Raw genomic sequence first — 14,750 nt, 5'->3', positions numbered from 1 at the left:
ACTGCAAATAGCTAGGTGTTGGACAGTGTTGTCTCATCAAAATGTGCCCATATTATAACTATAAGCTAATTTCCTAGGATAAACTGACATCACTGATTAACTGAGCCGTCTGCGATGTCATGATAGGCTGCATTATCCCACCCAAATGATGTCACTAGTTTCTAGAGAACTGATGGATCTTCCTCAGGACTATCAGTGCAGCTTGCACAATACCTTGGCCCTCTATGTGGGCATCGTGGCTTCTTTTGAGTTTTGTTGTTTAGCAGAAAGCGCATACACAAATCTAAAGAGAAATCTAGTAATAAAAATCTATGCCAGATGGAAGGAATTAAATTAAATCTCCACATTTACTGCGCTCCCAGGTGAATTGCACAGAGGAGATACATTTATTCTTTGCTTTTCTCAGAACTCTGTTGGGAAAGTGTAAACTTCGTCTTTTCACAGCTGCAAAACATTTTCTTTTCATATAATATCACGTTTTGGAAGCCGTTCGTATTTGTTTTATCGTGTCTCGTCGCTGGAGAATATTGAATTTTCATGTTCCTTTTTACACATCTCAACTGCAAGGTTTACAAGTTGGAGATCGTATCTAGCTGAAGAAAGCATAATGTCGGCCCTGTGTAGCGTTACCCACAATTCCCTGATTGATAGTGGATAGTAACATTTATTATTGTCCTTAATCTGAGAAATTTGAGATTAGTGCCTCATGTTTGGGTAGTGGAGGAGGAAGCCTTTAAAGATTAATGGGCAGACCAAACTGCGGAAGACCAGCCGCCATCATCTTGCCCTGTTTGTTCCTTTTGGGACATCTGAAAGTGCCACATAAGCTTGTGCAGACTAGTGGATGATATAATCCCTCATACAAAGTGAAATATCTTCCAACGCTGCCATGCCTGTTAAGCAGTGGGTCAGGAACGCTATCTTTTCTTGTATAAAGCATCTAACATTGACTTGCAGGAATGCTGCCTTCTAATAGGTGGCGCTGTAGAGGTATTGTTCCACGGTTCTTTTTTGTTGTTAAGTAATGACTCCAACATATGCAAGAACAACACATCAGACGTAGCGTATAAAATATTTATTATGCTTTGAGGAGGAATGCTTAATAAATAATTACAGTGGGAACCAAAATATGGCTGGCGAGCCGTAGCTGACAGTTGTTGACATAGCAGGGGTACAAAGCCAGCAATCCATCCTGAGACTGAATGCAAGTTCTTTACATGCAGCAGATCGCTGGGTATCCTCATTTACTAGAACTACGATGTAGGGCACAAATGGCGTGTACCATGTTCGCAGCAACATCTATGTGATATTAAATACTTTTTTTCTTTTTTTTTATATCGCACCAACATATTTCACAGCACTTAACAAACTGGGGAAAGAATACAGAAAATAGGTCATAACATACAGTAATAAAACAATGCACATCTTGGACAATAGGGGTGAGCGGTCCTGCTCACTAGAGTTTACAGAAATATAAGGAAGTATACATATAGGTTACTATACATATATACATAAAACTGTGTGAGTGGATCACTATTAGGTAAAAAGTAAACAGTACCATGGTACCATGTTGGCCTGTAGAGCAAAATGTGATTTGTTCACAGCAAGAGAAACCAATTAATCTTGTTAAGATACCGTTTAATGGCCAACAAAAACACATGATGTTGTAGTGAGCTTTTGAACCTACTTGGGGTTCTTCCTGAAGAAGAACCCCAATCAGGTTTGAAAGCTCGCTATAACATCATGTATTTTTGTTAGCCATTAAAAGGTATCATGTCTACATCGTATATACTTTAATGGAAATTTAACTTAAAAACATGAATGGGCTCACACACATGCGTATCGCATGGACGAACAAAACAACCACACAAAAACACAAAGGTCGCCTCTTCCTTATCTCAGGAAACTTATGGAGGCTAGAAAAATCAATATTGATAAAGGACTACTAATGTTAGGTCCTCTATTTTTTATTTGTATCACATAGGAGGTAGGAGGAAGGCTCTATCTGCTGTAGGGCGCCTGTAAGTATAATGCCCCCCGCAGAGTATTTTAGGTAGGGAACCTCTTCCTAACAAAAATTCGCCCCTCTGTGATTACAATATAGCGCTTAGCGCATGACGAGATGGTTCAAATAGGAGAAACTCCAAGAGAACTAGACCCTTATGCGCAAGAATTACGGCGCAGACCAGGGTTATTCAATTGCAGTATGCTCGGCTCAACGCGTTTCCCCACACAAATGTGGTTCATCAGGAGCACAAATATTTTGAAGAAAGAATGATAAATCAGGATGATAACTGATTCTGCTTTTTGTTGTTTTTTCGTGATAAATAGATATTTTAAAATATTAGAACAGGGTGGCTTGGGAAAGCGCAATTTATGTGCTCGATCATATATAGACTGGATCACAGCATCTGATTTATTCAGGACAATTTCGAGCACTAAATCGCCATGGCGTGTCTCTATAGCCAAGTTCTTGGGAAATCCACACAATGGATAGCTATAGTGACAAATAACAGTACAGCTAGGGCTGAATGCGATTCACCACAAAAAGCCCACAAGTAGATCTTGCCCAGAACTAGGTATTGATTGCCGCAGGCAAAAGAAGTTGTTGCAGAGATAAATGCAACAGCCCCAAAAAGGCTAATAAGCCCTAGAGATTTTTTGACCCTTATTTGGTGTATTAGCTGCAGATGGTGCAGCCAATTTCAAGAGTCAGCAGCTCATGAACAGCAAATAGTTCTATCATAAAACCCAGTGAGGGTATTAGAGGAGCTATCTAATAGAGCCTGCAAGTAGATGTCAGATATCTAATTCGCCAAAGTATCCCTAAAAGCACCCAATAATAGAAAAACAAATAAATAAAAGGATAAAGCCTGTGGCTCTGATGGTGGCTCACCATCAGAGCCACAGGCTTTATCCTTTTATTTATTTGTTTTTCTATTATTGGGTGTTTTTAGGGATACTTTGGCGAATTAGATATCTGACATCTACTTGCAGGCTCTATTAGATAGCTCCTCTAATACCCTCACTGGGTTTTATGATAGAACTATTTGCTGTTCATGAGCTGCTGACTCTTGAAATTGGCTGCACCATCTGCAGCTAATACACCAAATAAGGGTCAAAAAATCTCTAGGGCTTATTAGCCTTTTTGGGGCTGTTGCATTTATCTCTGCAACAACTATTTGCTGTTCATGAGCTGCTGACTCTTGAAACTGGCTGCACCATCTGCAGCTAATACACCAAATAAGGGTCAAAAAATCTCTAGGGCTTATTAGCCTTTTTGGGGCTGTTGCATTTATCTCTGCAACAACTTCTTTTGCCTGCGGCAATCAATACCTAGTTCTGGGCAAGATCTACTTGTGGGCTTTTTGTAGTGAATCGCATTCAGCCCTAGCTGTACTGTTATTTGTCACTATAGCTATCCATTGTGTGGATTTCCCAAGAACTTGGCTATAGAGACACGCCATGGCGATTTAGTGCTCGAAATTGTCCTGAATAAATCAGATGCTGTGATCCAGTCTATATATGATCGAGCACATAAATTGCGCTTTCCCAAGCCACCCTGTTCTAATATTTTAAAATATCTATTTATCACGAAAAAACAACAAAAAGCAGAATCAGTTATCATCCTGATTTATCATTCTTTCTTCAAAATATTTGTGCTCCTGATGAACCACATTCGTGTGGGGAAACGCGTTGAGCCGAGCATACTGCAATTGAATAACCCTGGTCTGCGCCGTAATTCTTGCGCATAAGGGTCTAGTTCTCTTGGAGTTTCTCCTATTTGAACCATCTCGTCATGCGCTAAGCGCTATATTGTAATCACAGAGGGGCGAATTTTTGTTAGGAAGAGGTTCCCTACCTAAAATACTCTGCGGGGGGCATTATACTTACAGGCGCCCTACAGCAGATAGAGCCTTCCTCCTACCTCCTATGTGATACAAATAAAAAATAGAGGACCTAACATTAGTAGTCCTTTATCAATATTGATTTTTCTAGCCTCCATAAGTTTCCTGAGATAAGGAAGAGGCGACCTTTGTGTTTTTGTGTGGTTGTTTTGTTCGTCCATGCGATACGCATGTGTGTGAGCCCATTCATGTTTTTAAGTTAAATTTCCATTAAAGTATATACATTTTAGTCTATAACTGTGATAAGGGCCAAATAATTTAGTCTATAGACTTTTTCCGTCTCTGTGACAAGTATCATGTCTACAGGATTACTTGGTTTCTCTTACTGAGAACAATCACATAGTGGATAACCAGTTGTTTTTGTGAATAAACATGTACGATAAAAAGGAAGCAGTGAAAGTGAAGATTCAGCATGGATGAAGTTAATGGAGTGCACAGGGAAAGCTGGACTGTACTTGTATAAGAGGGAGAAAGATGGTTAGAAGTTAACTATGCCATGGTATAACTGCGCAGACACTTAAAGGTGATATCTTTATTGGCTAACCAGAAAAATATTTGCAATCTTTTGAGGCTACTTCATCAGACTTGAGCCACAGATTATAGCATAAGAAACCTATATACACAGCAGAGCAGATACTTGGTGTGAGTGTGTTAGTCCATTATGTGCAATCCTATTGGCCAAGTCATTAATCACATCCTATATCTGCTCTGTTGTGTATATGCGTTTCTTTTGCTATAATCTGTGACTCAAGTCGAAAGCTTGAAAATATAATTTTTCTGGTTGGCTAATCAAGGTACTACAATAAGCCACTTTCTTCTCACCTCCAGAACTTTTGGAGCAAGATCTAATATGCCAACTAATATGACTTCATGTTCAGCGGTCCATGTAAAGCTTGAGCCATTGGACGATGTGCTGACGTGACCATTGTAACATGACATCATGTTTAATATATACAAATGTGTCTTGGTCTGAATTCTCCTTCAAAGTGAATCTGAAAATTAAAGTGGCAGGCTGAGGCTGAGACCTGTTCCTAATGTGAATCAGATGCGTTTGAAAGTAAATTGTAGGTTGAGAAAATATTTTGGTAGCAGCTGGTGCTGTCATATATTCATCTAGCGTATGATAGAGCAGATTCTCATGAAAGCTTTTAATATGCACAGTAATTACAGGGTTTGGGGTTTCATGTCATGGGACTGAATATGCTTCTTGCCCCTTATTTACAGTCGCTCCTAGAGGCATGACAGCCAGCACCTTGAGGGATTCCTAGTACGAAGGGTGGCCGTACACACTAACTATAGATTGGTGGGGAAATAATAGGGCAGTTGAAAATCCGTTTGTTCTGGGGAGATAAAACCTTTCTCCCCTCTTTTCATTCACAACATATGTATACTTGGCTGAGTATGCATGAGTGTAGGGGGCTGGGGTAAAATAGCTGAGGGACGAATGACCGTTTGTGACAGCTAGCCATACTGCATGGGTAGCGTGAAATGGACGTAATACGTCTAAAACTGTTCTTTAAAGGGGTAGCCCGATTAGTGGCTATATTTTCAAGTTTTGGCCCATCTACTGGATGGATGAAAACTGATAGATCGGAGGGGGTCCGACCGCTGGGACTCCCATGAACCTGAGAACGTGTAACCTGTATCCCCCTTTTTACAATGCCAGGTTGCTTCTCTCTATCTTCCTAATGTAGCAGCAAATGGGACGCTGGTTTGACATGCATAGCTCCATTCATTCCAATGGAGAAGACCATCAAATGCTATGCCTGCCTATTTTCGTCGGCCCCGTTGAAATTAATGGAGTGGCACTGTGCTCCTTCTTTTTTTTTTTCAGTGGGATTGATGGAAATAGCAGAGCATTTTGTTCTTAGCTATCTCTGAAATTACAGACACTAAGTGGAATACCCCCTTAATTAGAAGCTTCAATTCAACAGGCAAAAGCCGGCTAGCCAAATCCTTAAAGGGAACGTATCACTTATATTTTCTTTAAACATTTTCCATTTTTCTAATCCGTTTTTATTTTCTTTATTATTTGTATATGACGATGAGGGCGGCCATCTTTCCTGAGCTGCCTTTAACAGCATTTAGAAATGCTTTACAGCAGCCTCGTGGGCCATTCACACAATAGACAGGGGAGAGGCCATTTGATTTGTATGGGGGACTGTTCTAGAAATGCTCTGTGACCTGGGCAGAGATCATACTTGTTATAAATGGTGGATCTTGTGTTATCTATATATAGAAAAAGTGTTATCTTTGATTGTAATCCTGCCTGTCATAATAATGAGATAACTGCTGCAAAGCTTTCTCCAAAGAACAGGAAGTATCAGCCTAGTGGTCACTGCGAAAAATGCAAGACTTTAGAATTTTTTTTCAATATAGATCATGACATTGAAAATTTAAAAAAAAATCTAAACATAAATCTTAACATAAAAAAATGATTTTTACAAGAGGTACTTTTCTGATGACACCTCCCCCCCCTTAAACCAGAAATATGATGTGTAGTTTTTATAGTTGATAAGGGTCAGATAAGTTTTAATCTGTCAGATAAACGATCACACTGCTGAATATGGCTGATGAGCAGATTTCCATGATATCTACGGACTGCTTTGCTGCTGCTGTTGTTTTTTTCTTTTTTGTTTGTGACCTGTTTATGGCTTCTTATACATTTAGTTAGTTATTGGCTTTCTAGTCTGTGTGAAGTTCATATTTTGATCATTGGATTGCTACTTCTAGGATTAACCATTATCAACAGCGGCTACAGTCTCTGTACTTCAAAAAGAAGTTTGCAGAAAGGATTGCTGAAGTCAAACCAAAGGTGGAAGGTAAGTTGGCCATCTGCCCTGTCAATACTCCCATTGCGGTTATAGGGGAACCTGTCATCTCAGCAGGTCTCTCTCGGGTTATAACATCTTCAAAATTCCTGAAGATGAAATTCATGAATTTTTAAAGGAGATTGTCTGGGACTTTTTCTTTAATCAGATAACTTTTTATTGCAACCTATGCCATTCCCACCCATTCCGCCCACGGTTGGATATACAGTACATATACTATTGTAGTTGAATCTCTGTGTACAAGGAAGGTGCACGCAATGGCTTCTTCCTCTTGTCAAAAGACAGTTTGAGTTACTAATCACAAGAAAGAGAGAACAAATAGGTTCACATACACTGGCTAAATATTAATAAACTTAAAGTGATACAAAGTTGATATACACACAAGATACCAATAGTAATAGAGATAAAGACATCCAAAATATCAAAAGAGACATAGAAGATTAAAGTGAAAAAAAGATATACAAATTGTATTTCAGCAACATACCGAAAAGCGAAACAATATTATGTTTAGCATTCATATGTGGCAAGTCAATCTGAGGGCACCACATTGGTTTTCATCAATTTTAGAAGTTGACAGTAGCCTTTTCAACACCATTCCATGGATGAGTCCACCCTTTTTTATCTGAAGCGAACTTATACACCAATGGATGATGTTATATGATGCTTGGCAAAGTATCCATTGAGGCATTATTCATCCATTCCGTCATCGCTTGTAATGTGAGGCTTCTTATTACGTCAGAAATGCAGTGTACAGATCCAAAATATCTCATGTAAGCCATGGTCTAGTAAGAGGAACCAATTAACCTTTTAGCTAAATGACTGTACTATGAAGTACCCTGTCTTGTATAAATGACACTTGGCTAGCTTGTCTTAGAAGTGTGATCCTAACCACAGCGTGGTATGCAAACCTCAACTGTAGGTACTGGCAGGGTTGATTTTAGATAAAGTGTGGCCCTTGGCAAAGTTAAGAGTGGGGCCCCAAATTGAAAGGCTGCACCTGTTCTGTTTCAGTAAATACTTATTTCCAATAAAATAACAATTTTGAAGAATTTTTACTTAAAATGGGGTTTCTAGTAAAATACTATTGATGACCTATCATCAGGATAGGTCATCAATAGTTGATCGGCTGGGGTCCGTTGCTCGGGACCCCGACTGATCAGCTGGGCGGGCGCAGGCTGTCAGCGCCTCAATAACACAGAGGTCAGAGTGGAAGCCTCTGCGGCGACCTCCGTGTAGTGGCCGGCGCTTGTAACTGCAGGCTGGGGTCTCATTGAAATAAACATTATTCAGTCATTGTAGACAATGCCAGACTTTAGGGACAGAGAAGGATGCTAACCCCCAGTCCTCAATGTATCATAAATTTCAAGGATGTATAACAATACAGAGGTATATGAAAAAAGGCTTCACAATTATTTTATGAAGAATACAAGCATTTGTAAAAAAAGACATTTCAGGACAGCTTACTGTTCCTTTTTAAAGGGAGTCTGATCTGCAGGCATGATGTTATAGAGCAGAAGGAGCAGACTGATATATAGTTTTATGGGGAAGATTCAGTAGAACAAACTCCCTTTCAACCTTGTTTAGGTCACACGTGCTAGTGAGAATTGAAGACTGAAGTTTCGGTGTTCAAGCCTTACAGCATGTTACTCTAAACTCCTTCCTTACTTGATTTCTTGTCCTATTCCTTGTACACAGCCATCTGCGCAGCATCCAAGCAGGTTTTGCAGAGTAAAAGTTTAAAGCAGCTCTTGGAAGTTGTCCTGGCTTTTGGAAACTACATGAACAAAGGACAAAGGGGAAACGCATACGGGTTTAAAATCTCCAGTTTAAATAAGATCGCTGATACCAAATCCAGCATCGACAAGTAAGTGGGTTTTTAAAGCTGTAACTTAAGAAAAAAAAATCATTACATATATTGTATAATGCTTCTATGTTATTGCGGTCGTGCTCTCACATCGAACGATTTACAGCTAATAATTAGTTAGTAAGCCTAACACAGAAACTAACCCTCCATCCAAGCCATAACTAAATCCCCACGCTACTAGGACCTTGCATCAGACAGCCAATCAGGACCTTTGGGGGCGTTACCTAGCCCTTAGCTGTCACTCAAGGTCTCCACCAATTATTCTGGTGGAGACCTTATACAATAATACCTCACAGATCTTCTGTGGATGTCGGTTTGCTCAAATCCTTCTGTCTCTTCATGTAATCCCAGACAGATTGGATCATGTGAGATCAGGGCTGTGTGGGGTCATATTATCACTTCCAGGACTCCTTGTTCTTCTTTACACTGAAGATAGTTCTTAATGACATTGGCTGGATGTTTGGGGTTGTGGTCCTGCTGCAGAAAACAATTTTGGAGTCTAACAGATGTATTTTATTTTAGAAAAAACCTCTTAGGCCACCTGCACACGAGCGGGTCGGATCCGGCAGCGAGAATTCTCGCCGCGGGACCCGACCCGAGAGCCTGCAGGGACGAGCGCGTACTCTCCCGCGCCTGGCGGCCCCAGCTCTTTCATGTGCCGGCATGCGCAGACCGGAGCCGGCGGCCGGGTGAGTGCGTGCCCCGCACAAAAATAGGACATGTCGCGGTTTGTTTGCCGCGCGAGATTTCGCGCGGCCAAACCGCGGCCGTCTGCATAGGAGTGCGTATTGTAATGCACTCCTATGCAAACTTTCAGCGGTGGAAATCCCGCGGCGGGATTTCCGCCCGTGTGCAGGCGGCCTTACTTTGCAGCAATTTTGCCACACCTGCCGAAAACATTTGCACAGCACTGTAATGAACAGAATTACATTATTGTGGATATACCTGGGAACAGCGCTCTAATGTCTGCATTGTGTTGATGAACTCACCTGTGTATATACAATTTGGCGTCCCACTTGTGGTAGTGATTTATTTGCTTGACCTCCACTACTGCCCCGCACTGCATACACTGGTTACTGCTTACTCAGCAGAAGAAATGCCTTTGTGATCACTTAGACTAAAGCATTCTAGAGTAAACCTTTTATTAGGCTCCTACAGGAGGTTTATGCATTTTCCTTTCGCTGACCTCTCGGAGGGGGTGTTGTATATACAATCCAGCATGAGAGATCCACTAATTTCCCTCAAGAGCTGCAGTTTGTTTTATGCTTGCAAAAAATGGTTCCCTAGGGGACGGTATGATGTAATATTAGGAAGAGGGATGGTTCTGATGACATTCAGCTGTTTGAATCCTGAAGCAAATTTGATGCACTTGCTGGATTGATTTCCATATTTTGTGAATGGTGTTTGCATTCGGAGCAGAACCGGACTGGATGATTATTATTCATTTATATCAGTTAGAGTCATGTGTCTAAATATGAAGCATTCCATCTTGGTTATAGTATGTCAGATTATACAATCTTGTGTCAGCCTAGACTCTGGTTTATAGGAGGGGTCCTAGCTGCCAGAAGACCCTTCCTCTGTTAACACATCATGCCATATTAGGGCATAAAACAGGCAGAAAGTAACTGGCAGCTTCTCAGACTTTAGTTAGTTGAGCCATGCTTATGCTATTATTTGATGATCATATTTTCACTATATCGTATTAAGCTGTATTTTGTCATTACAGGAATATCACCCTTTTGCACTATCTAATAACTGTGGTAGAAAAGAAGTATCCTAAGATTATAAGTCTACATGAGGAGCTGCAGAGTGTCCCTGAGGCTGCAAAAGTAAAGTAAGTCTGCAATCCTGTAACTGAGCTGAATATAGCAAGTGCAGAAAAGCTACACATATGTTCTGCAGATTGCAAGCAAGGGATAGATTGAATTATCAAGCTTCAAGCATGAGGATACAGAAGTCCTGGGAGAACCCACAATCTGGCCCCTGTGGCAGCTGCCATAGCCAAGCTGTTCAGTTTCTGAATATCCATGACAGTTAATTAGTGAATGTATCTTACAAAGGGTCACTTGGAATCCCTCTCCAAAGGAAAAGCCTTTAATGTCAACTACAATTTTTGTATACAAATACCTTAAGTGCCTAAAGTTTTTACCTATCATTTTGGTTGTAATGACTAAGTCCTGTCTGCCTGTAGCCACCACTAGGGGGAGCTCCTTGAGGGCTGATCTCATTGACCCCTGTGAGCCAGAATGGCACTGCAGGGTTATTGTTGTATTTTTTCTGGCTGGTCATTGTGGGTGGTGGAATCCGGAGCCGTGGTAATCAGCTAATCAGCTTCTATTTACAAATTGTTAGTCATTATGAGACTACCACTCTTAATTTTATGTGTTTTTGGTAAACAAGGTGACATCCAACAGGGCTGGCAGTTGCCCTGGAACCCTCATTTTTAATGTAGGTCCCCAGCATTATCACTGCTGTTCAGCTGCCCTTCTGTAGAGGAGAGCAGCTGTAAGACCGGGAGTGCTACCCTACTCCTCTCCTGCTCTGCTAGGTGTCGCTGCAGGTGGAGGTGGAGAGGGGGGCTGTATTTGGGAGGGGTGTGACATGATTTACATGGGACCGTGCGCTGGAGGGAATCAGGTGAGAGCACCAAGGCTTTTATGTAGGACTATACTGATGGGGATGAAGGGAGGAGGAGGTTTTTAAATGGGACTATGGATATTATATGGGACTGTATGTTGGTGAGGATGTAAGGAAGGTGAGTGAGGTTGTTCAGTGGTTTTTATTTAGTAAGGATGAGTTTAGATGTTTGCCGCAAACCTTACCACAATTGCGTGGCAAAACTGTAAAGCATCTGCAGCAAAATCCGAATGTATTACAGATTGTGTTGCAGATTAGCCGTGGACTTCATCCTTCACATTACAAAGGGAGAAATCCTCAGCAAAAATCTGCAGCATTCCAGCAATAGAATAAGTATGCTGCAGATTTACAGATCCAAGGCATGCTTGTTTTTCTGTGCTGAAAATTTTCGCTACATATGGGTTGTGTTTTCTAAGCCTCATTCAAATGTATTGTACTGCAATTCACTGTGCATTTGCAGTGCAGAATCCACACCGCAAGTCCCCACCAAGTATTTATAAGACAACCTGAACTTGCTCTAAAGCCCCATTTACACGCAAAGATGATCGCTCAAAATTCGTTTGAAAGATAAGAAGAATAACCATCTTGAGCGATCATTTTGCATAAAGTACTAATGGGCACTAATGCCCATTAGTACTTTTTCAGCTTCATTTGCGTGCAAATGAGCCTCCCAGAGCTGTTACAGAACTCAGCAGGTCTTTAATATGAGTCTCTGTGTAGTGATAATGGCAGTGGTAATGGTGTGGCGGTAATTTTGGACTTTTTCTATATTGGTATCACTGGTAATATTCGCTGTATGATGGTAATGTTTGGTCCTGGTACAGCAGTAATATTTGATAGCTGTGTATGTATATGAATCATTTTGTGTGTAGGCTGGGATATATGCCTTGTTCCTTGGGTACCTGATCTTTTAACACCCTAACGGCACCCCTGGAAGTGCCAGAGATCAGCTCTGTAACTCTCTGCACACCGCCTCCTGAAATGAATAAATGCAGCTGTATTGTTGGTACAAAATTTATGGAATTGGGGACCCCAGATTTAGTTTTTCAATGGCCACACAGTCTAAAGCCCCATTTACACGGGACGAATGCTGGGCAAACAATGCCAGACACTAATCCCCGCACACAGGAGCAAGTATCGCTGGCTCTCTGACGGAGCGGCTAGCAGGGGCGCTGGTGCAGCTGGAGGAGATTTCTCTCCTCGCTCTCACCTGCGCCTCTCCATTCACTTAACACAGCGCCCGTTTAGTACTGAACGGCTGCTATTTACACTCATCATTCATCGTTCAGGATCATCGCTCATCGTTTAGGCTGCATAAAACCTTGAACGATAATCATTCAGTGTAAACGGCAGCCATTCAGTACTGAACAGCCGCTATGTTAAGTGAATGGAGAGGGGCAGGGGAGCGCAAGGAATGAAATCTCCTCCAGCTGCCCGCTGTGAGTCACTGATAGTCACTCCTGTGCAACAGTACAGGAGCGAGTACACACAGGGACGATTGTCGGGCATTGTTTGCCCGACATTCGTCCCATGTAAATTGGGCTTAAAACGGTCTTTGCCATCCAATATAATTGCTGTTATGGCCCCAGTGTGATTAGATAATGCTAGTCTCTCAGCTCGTTAGTTTGCTTAGCTGTGCAGTGGCACATCATTGCATAATTGGGCAGATTCGCTGAAGCCACCCATCCAATGCTCTTGCGCCCACTCCAGTCCATCCTCAAATCTGCCGCCTCATCTTCCTCTCCCCCTTTTACTTCATGCCTCTCTGCTTTGCCAATTCCTTTACTGGCTGCCTGTTGTCTAGAGAATCCATATCAATATATCATCAATTACCTACAAGACTGTCCACAAACCCCCCACCCCCCTTATACATCTCTAACCTAATATCCCAAAATCCCACAATTTGCTGTCCTTTCAAAACTCCCTCCTCTCCTGCTCACATAATCATCTCCAGGATTTCTGCCGTGCGTCACTTATACTCTGGAACTCGCTACCCCAACATAGACTCTCTACCAGCTGGGAAAGCTTTAGGCTGGATTCACACAGGGCGGATTTGCCGCGGTTTTGCCGCGGCCGCTAATCTCGGGATTAGCCAGCTATGTGGGCGAGATTTCTCAGAAATCTCGTCCACACGGGACGGCCAATCCGCTGCGGTAAGTCCGGCTGCAACCGTGGCTGCGGTCACCGCAGCTTCAAAAGATACAGCATGTGTATTTACTTTTCTTTTTTGTTAATTTTCGTCGCGGGCGCGCTCTCCTCTGTGGAGCGCCAGCCGCAACGGAAAAGCGAGTGGCCGGGCCACACCGCGGCAAATCTGCCCTGTGTGAACCCAGCCTATCGGGAACCTGTATACCCACCTCTTCAGAAAAGCCTACAACCTACAGTAACCCCGCTGCCATCAATACATGAGCAGCGTCTCCCCTCATCTGCTGTCCCCTTCCCTCTTCCCCTGTAGATTGCAAGTTCACATGGACAGGGTCCTTTCTACCAATTAATAACTTATTTACTTCATGTTTATTGTTCCTATTGTTTTTCATATGTAGTGTATTTAAGCCTCTGTTTCCATATGTACCTGGAATACATAATATTGGAGTGTGAGATCTGCCATATAAGAGTCCCATCAGTCATCATTCACTGGAAATAGGAGCCAGTACAGGGGTTGAAGCAATCCCAGAGGAAGAAGTGCGGACATGATTCCTCGCTGCTCTGTTCTGGGATATATTCTTGTTACATATAGATGACTAGAAGAAGAGATTTCCCAGATGTCTCTGTGAGGACAGCCTATAATGTCATCTACATATACATAACTTACATTCTCCTCTTTCTGTAGTATGACTGAAATGGACAAAGAAATCGCCACCTTGAGGAACGGTTTGAAAGCTGTGGAAAGTGTAAGTAGCTCTTTATTATCAATGTATTTCTGTTTTTATTTTCTTTCGCGTAGAACTGTGAAGGGGAAGGGTTTCTTTAAACACGTTCATGCCCTGCCGCACCATGACCAGCCGTGTCATTGTACCCTAAGGGCACATGCACAGTTTTGCTGCTGATATGTTACAGCGACAGTTATATTATCCCATCCACAATGCATTTGAGTAATAGAATGGTGCATTCTGTTATTTTGTTTATTTTTGGTCAGGCATGGTTCTTCCTTTATTTTTTTTTAAAGTGGGGCCTTGCTGTTCATTTTTAGGCTTATCGCATGACTCTGGAGACTGATAAGACTACAGTTAGCTGTAGCAGAAATCTTCCACCACAAATTTGCTACAAATTCTGCACTTTAAATTAGGAAGGCTAAAACACAATGCAAAATTTTGAAACTGATCCTTGTCCTATCAAGAGCCTCGTATGGCACAGAGCGTTAAGGTAGCAGAAATGCAGTCCTAAGCTCTCGCACACGACCTGAAGGTTGCAAGTTCAATCCCTACATGGTTCCCTACATGGTTCAGGTAGCCAACTCAAGGTTGACTCATCCTTCCGAGGTCGGTAAAATGAGTACCCAGCTTGGTGGGG

General features: G+C 41.9%; 1 protein-coding gene across 5 annotated transcripts in view; it reads left to right on the top strand.

Annotated features, from left to right (window-relative positions):
- DAAM1 (dishevelled associated activator of morphogenesis 1) overlaps positions 1 to 14,750 on the top strand; it is a 188,686-nt gene that overhangs the window by 156,955 nt on the left and 16,981 nt on the right. For all 5 annotated transcript variants that reach the window (XM_066608225.1, XM_066608227.1, XM_066608223.1 and 2 more), the window contains 4 exons: positions 6,642 to 6,730; positions 8,435 to 8,603; positions 10,330 to 10,437; positions 14,071 to 14,131. In XM_066608225.1, the coding sequence (XP_066464322.1) occupies positions 6,642 to 6,730; positions 8,435 to 8,603; positions 10,330 to 10,437; positions 14,071 to 14,131 (427 nt within the window). The remainder of the gene's footprint in view (positions 1 to 6,641; positions 6,731 to 8,434; positions 8,604 to 10,329; positions 10,438 to 14,070; positions 14,132 to 14,750) is intronic.

This window comes from Eleutherodactylus coqui, chromosome 6 (genome assembly GCF_035609145.1).
Source record: "Eleutherodactylus coqui strain aEleCoq1 chromosome 6, aEleCoq1.hap1, whole genome shotgun sequence".
In the NCBI taxonomy this organism is placed as follows: Eukaryota; Metazoa; Chordata; class Amphibia; order Anura; family Eleutherodactylidae; genus Eleutherodactylus; species Eleutherodactylus coqui.
Note: the sequence above shows the minus strand (reverse complement) of the source record. Positions and strands in the feature narration are given on the sequence as shown.